This window comes from Ostrinia nubilalis, chromosome 13 (assembly GCF_963855985.1).
Source record: "Ostrinia nubilalis chromosome 13, ilOstNubi1.1, whole genome shotgun sequence".
Taxonomy (NCBI): Eukaryota; Metazoa; Arthropoda; class Insecta; order Lepidoptera; family Crambidae; genus Ostrinia; species Ostrinia nubilalis.
The window spans coordinates 14836984-14853806 of record NC_087100.1 but is presented as its reverse complement, the minus strand read 5'-3'; the positions used below and the strand labels follow the sequence as shown (position 1 = coordinate 14853806).

Here is a 16823-nt window from a genome sequence, read left to right as displayed (position 1 = left end):
TACCCTAAAATTATCAATCTCTCGTTCTCTACTGCATACCGAAAAACATTAATACAATCACAAACTACTTACTAAACCTCGTCACCTTTGACAAACCAGGCGAGACAGCAACTACTGGAACGGAAGGTTAGTGTGTAACATTTTATCTTCTGGAACACTTTAAACCTTGTCAATTACGTGAACTCAGGTTCAACAAGTCGTCATCTCTAAGGATTTTGTCGGTAAATACGAAATCTATACGACTCAACAAGTGCCTATAATGGTAAGCTTGATCTCCAGTGAGGGCTCATCACAACTCGACCCCACACAACCGATCCAATACACAAGACTCCAGCTCAGCATCTCTTAACAACCATCTGGATGTCTACAAAATATCAGAAATCATAATCAGCGATGGGGGATTTCTCATTCTTTCATTCATTTCATGTGCGTTCACTAATTTTGCTATCGGACAATCAAAGCATAGCCTATACTCGAAACTAAGGGAGGAAGGGGCACATTCAGAGCCTCTATTGGAACTGTCTCTCTAACTTTTCAACTTGAAAAACATCTCCTCCTTTCGGTTCAGTCGGGTAAAAATAGCTCTGACAGCGCAAAATATTATCTCCCAGGTCGATTCAATCAAATTTATCTGACGATCTAGGTCGATTTACGGGGAAAACAACCTACTTAGTGGCATCTCCTGGGTTCAAATCTAAAGGTAAATATTCCAAAAGTTCGGGAAACTGGATATCCAGAAACCCCACAGAGATTCACCAGCAGCCTTTGCAACGACTTCAACCAGGGTGGCTATGGTGGTAAACTAGGCTAAATCTTTGCTGTCCCGTTTCTCACCACAGCAAAAGGTACCTGCTTAGCACCTCGAAGTGACCTTTCTGGCTTTTCTTAGCAGGGCTCGAGGCCGACCCTCAAAATACAGAATCTCCACCATGTTCTTACCACATGGTGACCTCCACGTCAGGATCAGGTAACATGTAATTTTTTAGTATGTTGAGTTGGGGGTAATAAGGTATCGTTCCTAAAACATACCTGGCAAAAACCCACTTTAAAAACTTATAAAATAACCTGGCCTTGGTGGTTAAACTAATGGCCTAAGGAAAACAGTCGTAGCTATATACTTACCTCTTGAAGCTCGACAGCAAGATTTATTTGCTAGACTAAATCGTTTATCTAGTCTTCTACTACCTTTATGCCCTGTGGGTCTAGACAAAATTCACTTTAAAATCGCAAACCAGTCGAAGGATGGTCGATTAGCCTTCTTTTTTCTATATGAAGTTATAACGTATCCAATTTTCGATTCGATCAAAAAGTGCTACTTGTCTAGGGGGGCTGGTATTACTAATCTAAAACTATATTAAAGATAACTTTAATTTTCTTACTAAGCATAAAAGCTTAACCAATTTCACTTCCCGATAAAGGCCTTAAACCCAACAGTAGGTATCTAAAATGTGACCTTTACGAGGCTTCTCGTAGACTAGCTTATGTATATTTTTCTCCTACCATCTACATCAGCTGCTGACATGACAAAACATAGTCTCACCTGAATAATTTCAAGATTAAGTTAATAAACCTTGACCTACGAGTAAGTTCGGCACCGTTACGGCATCATACAAACAACTGGGAAAAATGACAGCAAATCCCAAAAAACAACATAGGTATGCCCTAGCTACGGTTGCGTAAGTTACTGGAATCAGGCGAGCAGAGGCGAACAGCGGAATATAATAACACATTATTTATTTATTTTTCAACACCAAGTAATACTAGGAATCTACATGGATAAAAACAGTATAAAGGTTGTTGGATTTAAAACCTCTCCTGGAATTGTTGACTTCGTTGTGGCATCTTTAATTTGGGTTGATATTTAGCCATAGATTAAATTATTTGATGAGATATTGGTGTAGGCAGAACAATAATAGCAATATTATAAGGCAGACACTTTTATTAACTGATCTACGACCGATACACCAAATAACATATTATTTAATTAATAACTTTCAATCAACAGATCTAAAGCATGCATGTTGGATACTCTTCAATCACATCGTACGCCTGTATTATAAACTTATGTTGATGACTCGCATGAATCTTACTGCCATACGGGCAAATTATATCAATACACACTCAATCTGCATTTTAATGAGGAAAGAATTTCTGAATTCAGTTCAGTAGCTTTCCAGTTTATTCATTTCAAACATACAAAAGTACAAACCCTCCTACTTTGTGATATTAGTGCTGCTCTCACTGTGCATTTAGAACAAAACATGTCAATACCCTGAAATTAATCATGTTCTAATCTAGTTCTGTTACAGAAACTCGAAAACTTTCATCACATAGCGCCATTGGTAAGTAGTCACCAGGAGCTAATAAACAAGTCTCTCACCAGATGCTGTGCATCGTCACATGCCGAATAATAGTACAAGTTTTACAAAACAATAAAACTTGTATTATTGAGCAGAGACGATGCACAGCATCCCAAGAAGGCCTCCTGGTGAGCTCTCTATGAAGAACTCCGAGCAAGCTCGCCCCCAGGTGACTAAAATGGCGGCAAACGGAAGTAAGTCAAATCAATTCCTATTAAATAATTGCGGAAATGACGTCATTTAAGGTATAAAATGGTAAAAAACTACACCGGAAGTAGACGCATCTCTCTCACCAGATGCTGTGCATCGTCTCTGCTCAATAATACAAGTTTTATTGTTTTGTAAAACTTGTACTATTTATTTTGGCCGCTGGACGTAATGGCAGTTACAAAACTTACAAACTACACAAAAATTAAAAAAAATATTGTCTCGTCAACATATCAAATAAGTTTTGAGAGAATCTCATTTGCGACATGAAAATATAAATTAAAAAGTAATTTCAATGATTCGACTCAGTTTTTAAGCCTAAGAAATTAATAATTAACAAAAATAAGGTATGTACTTTTTTTTAAACATATTTTCTAATAATAATAAACTTTGTATAGCAGCTGTATTTAGTAGTTTAACAACACAAACTTAATTATATTTGTCAAATAATCAGACATATTTTTGAAACTTTCAAGAAAGAAATCGTATCCAATCAAATATGGTCGGTAAAATTGGTTCAAAAATACGCTTTCTGATGATTGTATTTAGGTATTTCACAGTGTAACTGAGCTAGATAGTTCCACAATTTATTGCCTTTTTCCACTGCTTGAGACGGAAAAGTAAAAAAAAAAAGAAACAGCAATAACATCCTTTGTTATTAAGTTATTTTATTATAGCCTGACCAGGAACATAAAAACCCTCGCCATGTTGCGGAAAACTAATGGTACTAATTTCTTTTAATGGCAACAGTAACCGAAAACTTCATTGAAATGTCAATAATGAAACTGTCTATTGCTGTCAAAGTGTAAACAAACTTTATTTTAAATGTGCGCAATTGATTTTGTTAATTAAATTGCTAAAATCTTTTTATAGTCGTGAAAGAAAAGTGGTTCACAATGTGTTAAAGTATTTGTCGAAGAGAAATACTAAGGGTTCGGACAATATTTTCATTGAATAATGTTTCCGACAAAGGTTGTCAAATTGACTGACATGTTTATCGTATAGTACAGTCCACTATGAAAATTAGCTGTGGTTTGTTTCAACTACCTATTTTAAAGTTTTTTGTCACTTTCTAAGTGTTGAATTTTATGGAATTGGGAAAGAAGTACCGAGTTTGAAGCGTTCATGAGCAGACATTGCAGTTGAATATTCAAGTTCTGCATTTGATTATTGATGAATAATAAAATAAATCCTACTAGCTCGATTGATGGTTTCATTTAATTTATTTAAACTAGGTTACCTATAATAATATTTTTTCGTTAATTTATGAAAATATCAAATTAGCCCGTAATCCTGAATCCTGATACATAAAGTTAGCCTATTAATTTAACACAGGTACGACTGTACTCAGTGTTGCACTATCAAATACAATTGACGCGCCTCTATGCCAGGGTTTTTATGTTCCTGGTCAGGCTATACCAACAGTAATATTAAACTGCTATACAAAGTTTACAACCAAAAATAACGAACTTTACTTACACCGGTTGCAGATCAGGTCTCGGGCCGACTTTTTCATACGCTTCATCCAGTAACTTACAGAGCAGTGATATGTTCACATCGTTGAGTTTCCTACTGGATGCTATCCTGATGGATGGCTCCGGGCAGTTATGTTCTACGTCCCTCAAGTAAGCAGCCACTGCGAAGGCCACACCTCTTTCTAAGCAATAGTTGGAAATGTTCCGGAGATAAGAGTGCTTCAAGCGATCCGTGAGGTCCTTTTTGAGGTAGATGTGCTTGATCGGTGAGATTTCGTCGCCTCGGAATGTGAAGTGCTTTAGTGTTGATAAGGCCCTGAAAAGTGAGAAATAAGTCTAAGGATCTGCCCACTAAAATTCATGTAGTTTTCCTAAACTACGGCCAACGAGAAGCGATACCAAATGTAAACACCCAATGTCATGGGTGAACCTGTCTGACTTTGACATATTTTGGCGGGAGAACGAGACATTACGAGAAATACACAAGATGGTAAGAGACAGAATATATTGTCAACTCGACAGTCGTATCGACATTTTGTATCACTGCTAGTTGGCCGTACTTTAAGTTAAATTGTTTATAAGTTCTTAAATGTTATTCTGAACTTAGTTACGTCTTATTTGAGTAGTGTACAGTCCTCTCAACTTAAGCTGAGAATTGCATTTGTGTGAGTGCACACCGATAGTTTAGAGTGGCAATCGGCTTGAAGCGCGGCGCGTCCCGCGCATGGTTTATTATAGCAAGCGGCCTGAAGCGCGGCGCGTCCGCCACGCACCGCTTCCTTGTCGCTCACATACTTCACTTCACCCCCGGTACTGGTAGCAGATACGTGTAATTTTATGTAATTGTGTTCCAAATATTAGTGAAATGGCTCCTACTGTAAGTGAATTTCCTGTACGAAATCCATTAAGCAGCCAAGTGAAAGAAATTTTATGCAAATTGAATACGTATTTTAAAGGTGTGAACGAAAAGTTTTTAGTCTGTTTTTATTTTGTAATTTTATAAAGTTTGTCTTTTTGTTGTATTTTGTAAGGCTGGCTGGACGCCCTCTCTATAAACGGTGCTCGCAGAATATCAGCGTCGAGGTACTTCGTGCCATGGCATATGCTGAGCGAGGACCTGTTTTTATTTGTTTATTTATTTAAAAGGATGTGTCAAGTGTCGTTACATCGGCCCAATTGGTAGCAAGTGTTTTATAGACTTCCTTTTAATAAAACATTAATTTTATTTGTATGTGTTTTACTAACGGTACTTTTGGCGATCACTCACACAAATGCAATTCTCAGCTTAAGTTGATAGGACTGTAATTGGTGCTACAGTTCTATTCATAAATAAATAAATTTATTCACTGCGTCCATGTAGAAAGTATATCAGATGTTAAATTGTGAGGTGACTAACACAAAACATCTGATATGCTCTCAATATTTCTCTCTTTTACAAACAAACAATTACACTGTGCGGCTAACAATGTAATAAAAGGCGATTGCACGAGAATCCCAAGTACTGAAATAACGTGGCCATAATCTTTTATCAGTGCTATTACGAGCATATTGAGCCATTGAAGTGGAATATCAGTTGTTATGCTTCGCTTTGGCCTAACCGTTTTTAGGGTTCCGTTATGGAACCCTTATAGTTTTGACCAATTTTTATTACACTTTAGAAAGGTAAAAATGGTGTTACAGCACTTTAGCACAGCTACTTTAGTTTAAAATTATCACTTCACGGGATTTATTGCAACAATATCTATTTTAACGGTAAATAAAATATTTACCCTCCCGACGTCTATTTTAGTTTGTTATAAAAAGAGGGTATCTTACTTGTTAAGTTTCCGTGAGTTTTCTTCCAATTCAGTCAAGATAGACGGATTGTTCTCAATCCTGTTCAATCCGTCGATGGCGGCTTGCGTCAGCATGGGAGGAAGGGAGGCACTGAAGCAATAGCCTGGAATAAAAAAAAAGGTTATAAGATGGTGAATACAGATCACAGAAACTAAAGCGAGATGTGACAAGGGGGCGGGGCCGGTGTCGCAGCAATATGCCCAAAAACAGAACAAATTGCTCGTGAAAGCAATGATGACAGCAGCGACGTCATAATGTCAGTTTACATTCATCATCATCATCATTTCAGCCATAGGGCGTCCACTGCTGAACATAGGCCTCCCCCAATGCTCTCCACGTTGATCGATTGGTAGCGGCCTGCGTCCAGCGCTTCCCTGGTACGTATTATATTATCTGTGCACAGATAACTGGTACCTTTACGATGTCGTCGGTCCACCTTGTAGGTGGACGTCCCACGCTGCGTTTTCTGGTACGCAGCCTCCATTCCAGAACCTTTCTGCCCCATCGGCCGTCAGTTCTGCGTACTATGTGCCCTGCCCATTGCCACTTCAGTTTGCTAATCCGTCGGGCTATGTCAGCGACTTTGGTTCGTTTACGGATCTCCTCATTTCTGATTCGATCTCGCAAAGAAACACCAAGCATAGCCCTCTCCATTGCACGCTGTGCAGTTTACATTGCTTGCGTATTACTAAAGATTATTCGAACGTTGAGTACTAATACTGTAGTGGATAATGAGCACATATTTTGATTATTTTGTGTGTGTGGATTTCTAATGCGACACTGAGTTTCGAAGTCAGCGCATTATTTGGCATCTCTCTACATATATCTCTATGGTGAATACCCACATCCTTTTAGAATAATGTAGTTTCCTGGGTGTAGGCCGTGCCATAGACTTTTATTAATCATTGACACTAAACTTTTTGTGCCTCTTGTAAGAGCGATGCAATGTTACGCAAATTACGAAGGCACTTCTTAGCAACCTTGAGCCATTCAAGGCATTAACTTACAATCTTCTACGGCGTTAAAGTAGCTTTCATTTTTCATAAAAAATTAAAATATGTCTGCTGCGTTTTTTGGAAACTGTGTAGCCCCTACATACTAGAGATGAAACGGATAGTTGTTTGGCCGGATACCGGATATCCGGCGTGCTGCCAGGCCGGATAGCCGGATATCCGGCGGCCGGATAGTTAGCCCATTGTCTCGTTGCATGTCGTGACGAGTTTAGCACCGCACAGGTGCTTCGAACGCGATCAGTGAGTCTAGTAGACTAGATAAGTCACACTTTCGAAAATTTTGCCTCTTGTCTAGGGGGCAGATCAATTTGGGCGGTTTCGATTGCCATGATGAGTGTCTCATTGAATAGTGAAAACTAAATTAGTTTTCTTGCTACATAATCTGACTGAACTGCATCATGTCATCAGACTATCAGTGAAAAAAAGATCGCCTATTTTATTTGACAATATTTCGACATTAACAGATATTTACTAATAAGTAAGTATTCGTCATTAGTGAAGCGCCCAGAAAAAGAAATTAGTTTTTTGAAAGGCTTGATAATATGGCTTTTTTTTTAACTTTTTGGACTTTAAAAAAAACCCGTCACCATTAAAAGCCATTTTATTGATATTTTGACCTCAAAGATTAATGATTTCATTTTATTATAGGAAATTGTGGTAGTTTTTTAATATCCGGTATCCGGCCGGATAGTGAGTTACTATCCGGTATCCGGCCGAATAGTAAATTTAGGCCGGATATCCGGCCTACCAGATAGTTACCGGATATCCGTTTCATCTCTACTACATACCTTATGTATCGCGGACTACAAAAATCCTTCTGTCCTATAAATTAGGTACGTTAATGAACAGGTCTAAATAAGTTTAGACACGTGTTTCTCTATTTATGTCTAAGTATATCTTCTCACCGAGTCCTCCAAGTCGCTGGTGTTCTATAATGAAGTGCGAGCCAGCACAGAAGCCTCCGATGGTCGCGAAAGAGTGCTCCAACGAGCCTACAATCAGGTCCACCTCGTCGCGAGGCACGTTGAAGTGCTCTGTTAGACCGCGCCCGTGCTTGCCGAGTACCTATAATGATATGGTTGGTTACTCACTGATTAAGGTAGAATCGTAGAATCTTATGAGAGTGTCCTATCTTGATTCGAGCCCCATCTATGCTTGACCAAAAGTAAATATTATAGAGGCACTTCAAGCAAATCATTGAGATATTTTATGTAATAGAATAGGTGCTATTATAAATGAAAAGATTGATTGATGAACATTTTGTGAAAAAAAATAGATTTTTTAAAGGCAGTATGAAGCTTGGCCTACTCATATATTATTTCAATTATTTGTGTAAGCAAACATTGATGTAAGATTCGTGTGTTGAACAGTTTAATCAGCATCATTCTGCTAATTTAGGATCATTGTTTGTGTTTGTATGTAAAACCACAAACATGCATGTTCCATCCAATTGAAAACAGTGCAGGTATTAAAAAAATAGCCTCACAAAAGTGGTTAAGAAGGACATACCTACATACCTACTTTATATTCAAAGGCATGTGGAAAATTGATACCTATTTTTCCTTATAACAGCAAGTTTTTGGACTGGTTTGTTTTTATGATGAAATATAAACATTAACAATATTTACCCCAATGCTCAAGCTCTCGTCCAGAATAATTCTCAGCTTGTACTTCCTAGCTAACTCTACGAGCCTTTTCAACGGGCACATCTCTCCGGTGTTGTAGTAAATAGCCTCAGCGATGAGGAATGCTCGTCGACGTGAATTTAGTTCCTTGCGCTTGGTGGCAGCTGATAATTGTTCCTCGAGGTGGTCCATGTCATTGTGTTTGAAGTAACGGACAGTGCTACGAGATGCATCAATGCCTTTTTGTATAGCAAACCAGACATTTTCGTCACTGAAAAATAAGGAATATTTACCGTCAATAATGTAGAGGAAGGGATTATAAAAAATACTTAATATTTTTTGTTGATTTCAATTAAATGCAAAATATTGAACTTAATCAATATTGTTTTTAATGGAAGCTAACACCCGATTCCCATATTCAATCCTTGTCCAAATCCGGATTACAACTGTCAAATTGAATTCAGTTTTAGATTATATTTCCAAAATTTTCCATGCATTTACACTTTAATATTGTTTAAATAGTCTTATAAACAATATAAAAATGTAAAAACATCAAAAACCGCAGTTATTTTGGCCAAAAACATATTAAAATTTGACAGTTGACAATCCAAATCCGTATAATTTGGATTAGGATTGAATATAGAAATCCAGCATAAATGATAACTTCGATGTAATTTCTAAGCAACCAGTATAATTCATAGCTGTTTGTCTGGCCCGTAAAGTTACCTACTAATTTACAGGTGTAAACTTATTATTTCTTTATAAATTTTTAGCAACTTTAAACATTCAAAATGATAAACTTACGCAAATATAATGTCTCCTCGTCTAGCATAGGCGCCAATAGCACTAGCGATGGTTGAAAATCCGTACGAGTACAGTATCGTCTCCTCTACTTCCATGAACTTGGCCAGGCGCTCTTCCAGCTCTAAGTGCACGTCAATCGTGCCATAGAACCCTCTGGGCCCACAGGAACCAACACCATACTTATCTAATGTCTTCAACGCATTCTCTAAAATACCCTCGTCCTTGTCTAGGCACAGGAAACTAGTAGCACCAACGTTTAACACATCCTCGTCGATTTTTCCCATCAGTGGAGGCTCCTCTACCGCCACGTCGTGCTCAATCAACGGCAGCGGCGACCACTCCACCGGTGTACCATTACAAAGCGGGTCATACTTTTTATTACCCTTCTTCTTCAACCACAGAAAATAAGTGGAAATGACAACTACTTGTAAAGCTATTACAAGGGTAAACCAACTGGCCTGCAATAAAATTTTATGGGTTAAATCAATCAATGAATCACACGATACATGAGATTTGTATTTAAGATTTTACCCACCGTGTCGTAAAGGTCCAACAAAATCATTTTATGTATTTTGTGAACTAATTGGAATTTTAAAAATACCAATGTAAATTTTATTGTTACTATCACTGAATTACAAGAAATAAAAAAGGAAGGAAAAGCGAACCGCACACCACCGACACCACTTTTATTATCACTGACACTAATGACGTACAGCCAGCCAGACAGACAGGTGACAACTGAAAGGCATAGACAAAATTTCGGGAATAGAATATTTGCGTAGACAATACCTAAGTGACCGGTTTTACGTTAAAATCACTCAAAATTCCAATCACCCTTTGAATGAAAAACTGGCTCTCCTCTCTTCACTAAGTAGCTCTGCTGACTCCTCTCAGAGTTCACCTTGTGTTTTGTTGAGTTACCAAAAATTTAACCGCCTCCCTACTCCAATTGAAAAAATTCCATTGAATCCTCTTTTCAGCAATAGCTATGATTCCCTTCTTTTCCATCCCTCAATAATCCTTAACTTTGGCATTTCTAAGGACTCCTGCTCAGCTGGTCAGGAATTTATCAATATTGTCTCTGAGCACTGGCAAGGCTGGCTAAAAATTTACACTGATGCCTCCAAGCTAGATGAGGGTGGATGTACTGGCGCTGCAGTCTGGATACCTTCATACAGAATAGCACTAAGTTTTAAGTGTCCACCAGTTACATCAGTCTTCACCGGAGAATCAGTCGCTATATTAGAGGCTATTCGTTATTCTATCTCTCACCACCTTAATAACACCTTAATCTTTACCGACTCTTTGAGCTGCCTCCAGTCTATCGTAGCTAACCCATTTAAATCCAAATCCAAATTTCCTATCATCTTCAAAATTAGAGAAGCCCTTTTTGAGAGTAAACAGCGTGGCTTAAATATCGTTTTAGCCTGGATCCCAAGCCACCGAGGTATCCCTGGCAATGAAACTGTAGACACATGTGCTAAAAATGCTATATCCACAGGTTCACTTGATCATTATAAATTATTTGCACATGATGTCTCTTCGCTCCCACGTAAACACCTATTCAAGTCATGGAATACTCACTGGGCTAACTCCAAGAGATACGTAGGCAAATATTATGCTGATATCCAACAGGATATTCCCTCTAGACCTTGGTTCTTCAAACACCCCCACTTGCCAAAAAGGACAGTGTCCATTATCTCTCGCCTGCGTATAGGTCACGCATGTACCCCTGTTCATCTTGCCAAAATGCGGATTAAGGATAGCTCCATATGCGAATGCGGCTTGGATGAAGGAACAGCTAACCACATATTTTTCAACTGCCCCAAAATTGACCATTCATTATACGACTTCCTTCCTAAAAAATTCCCTTTTCCGACTAACCTTAAATGTGTCCTTAACTTTACTAATCCCCATACTTTGAAATCTCTAGTTAAATTTATTAACATTAACACAATTAATTTGTAACAGGCAAGAGCTAGCAGAAAACTAAACCTCCACATTTGTGTTTATTTTCATGTGTTATGTTTATGTATTGTGTTGTCTTATTTGTGATGTCTCTTTGTTTTAGGTATTTTGCTTAGCATACCTTTGAAAATTTAAATTTATCAAAATACCTATACCGTGTAAAAGCTGCGCACGTGATATTGGCGGAACAGTGTGCCCTGTGGCGAAAAACACAAGTTCATCGCCATTAATAAGAAGAAGAAGAAGAAGATGTAAATATTTGCGTTCGGAATAATCGTATCGGATTCGCCTAGTTAGCTCAAACATGAGCTCATTCCGCTCATTAGAAGTGGTGGTATTGTAGGGTTATAAAAAAGAAATTTGACAGATTACTTGTCAATTTTCCACCTGAAAACCGAACGAAAATAATCACAATTTATTTTTGTGTTTTCGTTTTATCAATTAAAAACAAGAAAACAACAAATTTTAATAATCCACAATGAATTTCGGAGGAACTTTAAGAGTAAATAAATTCGCATGTTTTACGTTGGCATTCATATTATTTTTGATAATTTATTGGCGATCGGGGGGCTCGAATTTTCCTACCGATAAAAGTGATCTCGTAAATCTAAAAAGCTTATTAAAAGCATCAATCCACGCAGCCGAACGTGGTGGTAAGAAAGTAATAGAAGGGAAGAACCACGAGCTGAACGTGAAAAGTAAAGGGAAGACGCAGGAAGGCGCAAACGATCCGGTTACTGATGCTGACTACGCTTCACATTGTGCTATGTATTTTAGTTTGAAGAATACGTTTCCTAAGTTGTCTATTGTGTCTGAAGAGCATTCTAAAGCTGACTCAGATTGTGAGCACCAAGAGCTGCTGGATACTGAAGCCTTGCTTCCAGGACATAAAGTGATTGATATCTTGAATGATGAGCACGTATTTGCTAAGGATGTGACTATCTGGATCGACCCACTCGACGCGACACAAGAATACACAGGTACGACCAGTCAAAAGTCAATTCTATTATAAAATGATCTTATGCATAATAATTTATGGGTAGTATTTAAACGAGTGACTGTAAATTTATGTTGTAAGTGTCAAAAATAATTAATGTGGGCTAAAGAATTACTAAGTGAGCGACTGAGTGCGAGTGACGAAAAATCAAAAGAATAGCAACTTACAAAAAAAATTGAGTTCCCTAAATTACAAAATGAGAAGCTTCATAATATTTGAGCGACCTAATATTTGATTGAGTGTCAACGTTAGGTCCTGCATTTTTTTCAATATTTGGCAAATGCTTTTTTTATACTGAGCGGTATTTTTAACTTTAATGAAGTGTTTCGAATGCAAAAACTACTTTGAAAAATACTATTATGAGCAGCGTATTATGAGCCCACATTTAAATAAAAAATGATCTTATGAAATAAATATTTGACGGAACACTATTCTAGTAGCGAAAAAAATAAATCATTAAAATTTAAGGGTAGGTAATCAAATGAAACAATGTATTACGAAAAATGAAATAAATTTGTATTTTCTTAAATCGAATCAACAAAAAAAAAACAAAATAAAATAAGTCGCTTCTGTCAACCCAAAAAAAAAGTAATCTTATTAATAAGGTTCATTGATTGGTACCTATGAGGATTGAGGAGCTCTACCTACTCATCGTCACTGTATGATAAGTGCTGGCTTGGACTTAGCGGGCCGGCCTCGTTTTCTTTTTTGTCCAATAGGTATCAGTTTTGCTTCCAGTGGCGGTGTTGTTAGTTTGAGCCGAATTGCTAGACCCAAAACGTGTTTGCATACATATTTTGTTAAAAATTTGGGACAGTTGCCCCGCCCCCATTCGAATTCGCGCGCTGTAACAATCTGTAGTTTTCATTAATAAAGCGTATCAAAATAAAAAACATGAGACCTCAAATATAATATCAGTAACCAATATCTATACTTATAATAAATCTGTAGAGAGGTCAATTCTGTACATGAAATATATTTTCAAAATAACTATCAGGGGGTGATTAGTGATCGATACTGATGCCAAAAATGCAATCAGTAAAATTTTTGTCTGTCTGTCTGTCTGTCTGTCTGTCTGTCTGTCTGTATGTTCCTTATAGAAACAAAAACTACTTGACGGATTTTAACGAAACTTGGTACAATTATTCTTTATACTCCTGGGCAGGTTATAGGATACTTAGGAATTCCCACGGGAACGGGCATTAGCGGGAAAATCCTTTTGTATGAAAAATCTAAACCGCTTAAGTTAGACGCTTGAAATTTGGCATGTAGGTACCTTATTAAACTTAGAGCTTAGTTACACAAGGAATTCCCGAAATTCTCACGGAAACGGGAACAAGAGGGAAAATCCTTTTGTATGAAAAATCTAAACCGCTTAAGTTAGACGCTTGAAATTTAGCAAGCAGGACCTTAGTAAACTTAAAGCTAAGTTATAACAGGATATTGCAAAATTCTTACGGGAACGGGAGTTAGCGGGAAAAAACATTTGTATGAAAAAATCTAAGCCACTTAAGATAGACGCTTGAAATTTGGCATGCAGGTACCTTAGTAAACTTAAAGCTTAGTTACAACAGGATATTGCGAAATTCCAACGGGAACGGGAGTTAGCGGGAAAAAACATTAGTATGAAAAAATCTAAACCGCGTAAGATAGATGAAGGGGGTAAAACGGGTTCCACGCGTACGAAGTCGCGGGCGGCCGCTAGTCATTAATAAAGCAGCTCACAAAACTTTGCTTAGAATTAACTTTTTTGTAGTTCGTTCAGTAAAACCTCAATTAGAAAAATCTAATGTATCTTCATATTAAAGTTGCCCTCTCTGTATTTCTAGTCGCTCACTTAGTAATTTAGTCGCCCCGATAGTATTTTTATGTCTGAAATGTAATAATCAAAACCCACATTTTGTAAGCTTGTTCTGGATTTTATTATTGATCAATATTCGTCGTTAGTTTGGTAAATTTTTCGCTTACTCAAATTCATACCGCTCAAGGTATTAAAACAGTATGCCATCATCAGTCGCAAAGATTTTTTTTAGTCGCTCGTTTTATAATTCCCCATAATTTATTGCTTCATAAGCAGTATACAGCAGGTTTATGTAAATTGAAACCCTATTTATGTAGGCGCCGTTGGGGCATTTATACATCCTGCCCAAATATTGCATTCTGAACTACCAGCTATCAATATTATTCAAGGATTAGTACTGATGATTTATCTAGCTGATAACATGTAATTTATTTATTATTACAGAGTCCTTGTACCAATATGTGACTACTATGGTGTGTGTGGCAATCCGAGGTGTCCCAATCATTGGCGTGATCCACTATCCGTTCCCTCCACAAACTTATTGGGGCTGGTTTACAAAAAAAACTTCGAGCAACATAGCCAATGTCCCCCCTGTGAGTTGTAAAATTATTTCATTAATCATTTAATAACTAAAAACATGATTTTAATTCATAAGTCAATTTAGCTTATTATTAGCTGTAATCTTAAACATTTTAATAACTAATTTCAGCAAGAAGAGAATAAAGACCATCCAAGAGTAGTTGTGTCCCGCTCACACCCTGGGAAAGTAGCTGAGATAGCAAAAGAAGCATTTGGAGACAAGACAACTGTCACCTCTGCTGCTGGTGCAGGATTCAAGGTCATGGGAGTTGTCAACGGTACTTATGATGTCTACCTCCATGCTACAGCCATCAAGAAATGGGATTTATGCGCTGGAGATGCTATAATAAAGACTGTGAATGGTAAAATGACAACAGCTAAAGGCGATTTTATTGATTACTCATCCGATAAAAATGTTAAAGTAACTGATGGAATATTAGTGTCTAGGTACGATCATGACTTTTATTTGCAAAAAATGCCAAAGATCTTGTCAGCATTGCCTTAGTGCCAAGTTTGGTAATGGGTGTTGTGACTTGCTCCTGTTGTAACGAAATGTTGTTGAATGTTCGTAAGAGAGGGTTGAATATGTTGAGCGTATCTCTCGTGTACAATTTTAGGATTAGGTGTGAATTATCTAATGACTGTTCTTTACCTTTCCATGTCTTAATTAAACTTAATTACATTTAATAAATTCCTAAATGGTAATGTTCAGTATTGTTGGTTGTGTTAAAAATTTAAAATTAAGCAAGTAGACGTTGGCACGGCTGTGAGATGTTTTTGGCTTGTTAGGAATTGAATGTGAAGGTAAAAATAAATTATGTAAATCAGCTAATTTGTATGTATTTAAATAGAGTTTATGTATAAAGCAGAAATATTTTCTCACCTAGTGATAGATTTAAATTTATGTGAATATTAACATAATCAGCAATCTATAGAACAACTTGTTTTAGGCACTAAATGACACTTATTAGTGTTAGATGCCTTTGCTATCTAGATTCAGTATATTGATAAATGTATTGACCGGTTCTATTGTAAATATCATCTCCAATTATTATTATTAAGTTATTGAAGTGTTGTTTGTGCATATTGTTTTGTTTTTTTATTGCTTTTATTTTTTAATTTATTTAATATATTTATCAGACTTTTGCAATGAGTGATCCATAACTTTGAAATGATATTTTGTAAGTTTTTATAGCTGGTCAACTGGTTAAACTCCTGATTTTCAGCTACACAGATTATTGTTTTGTACAATTTAACAGATATCATTTATTGAGGTGTTTCTAATTAAAACATTTTGTCTATTATAAGTATTTTCCAGATTGTAAATAATTATGTTATTGCATAATTAAAACTATTTTAGTAAATAAATAAAAAATTATAAATAGATTTCACGTTTTTTAATTAATGAAACCACAAAAGTATTGTTAACTATATTTTTATTTCAATAAATTAAGCAGGTTCCGTTTTTAATACACAATTGCAATGCATTTCAAATCTTTCTGTAAATTAATTCTTTAATGAAATGTGTCACAAACAAATTTTCTATTAATAATACAGGAATGTTTCGCTAGTCTAATGGTTTTTAATCTTTATAATTTGTTTGAAAATATACCACATTGCATAGAAATAAATGAAATCATATTTAAAATGAGTAAATTTTCCAATATAAGAATAGCACCCGTACAAAATGTTTACAATAAAAGAACAAATATTAACCTGGGATGGAACAAGGATATGAACAATTGTATACATTTTATTGAACCATATAAACCATTAACATACATAAAAGAATATTATAACCACGATATATGTATTTAAAGCACTGTGTATAGGTTTTCAAAACTCGTCTGGTACATAATGAGTAATTGACCTTCCATCCCAGTTTTAGTTTCGTTAAACATTTCATATTACAGTTGTTTAAAAACGTCGGTATACAAATATATTTCACCTTATGTAATATTTCATATGGTAATCAGTACATAACAATTCTGTTTAAGTAGATATACATATTTGAAAATGTCTTTCAATAGTGGTTGAAAGAGAATCAAGAAATGCCAACTTTTTAATTCAGGGCACATTCCATGACACTATAGCATGAAATAAGCATTGCTTTGCAAAAAAAAAAAATGGATATTTGATTCATTAATAAAGTAAAGAT

At 36.3% G+C, this 16823-nt stretch overlaps 2 protein-coding genes across 2 annotated transcripts; one reads left to right on the top strand and one right to left on the bottom strand.

Moving 5' to 3' along the window:
- Positions 1 to 3983: 3983 nt before the first annotated feature.
- LOC135077710 (serine palmitoyltransferase 1) lies at positions 3984 to 10031 on the bottom strand. Its single transcript, XM_063972279.1, has 6 exons — positions 9856 to 10031; positions 9321 to 9778; positions 8520 to 8787; positions 7797 to 7956; positions 5858 to 5981; positions 3984 to 4358 (listed from the first exon to the last, which is right to left on the bottom strand). Exons 1-6 carry the CDS (start codon positions 9880 to 9882, stop codon positions 4043 to 4045), a joined length of 1353 nt encoding a protein of 450 aa, XP_063828349.1. The 5' UTR covers positions 9883 to 10031; the 3' UTR covers positions 3984 to 4042.
- Positions 10032 to 11641: 1610 nt separating this feature from the next.
- On the top strand, positions 11642 to 16051 carry LOC135077707 (putative inositol monophosphatase 3). Its single transcript, XM_063972275.1, has 3 exons — positions 11642 to 12268; positions 14531 to 14679; positions 14796 to 16051. The coding sequence occupies exons 1-3, from the start codon at positions 11767 to 11769 to the stop codon at positions 15168 to 15170; spliced, it is 1026 nt and encodes a 341-aa protein (XP_063828345.1). The 5' UTR covers positions 11642 to 11766; the 3' UTR covers positions 15171 to 16051.
- The last annotated feature ends 772 nt before the right edge of the window (positions 16052 to 16823 follow it).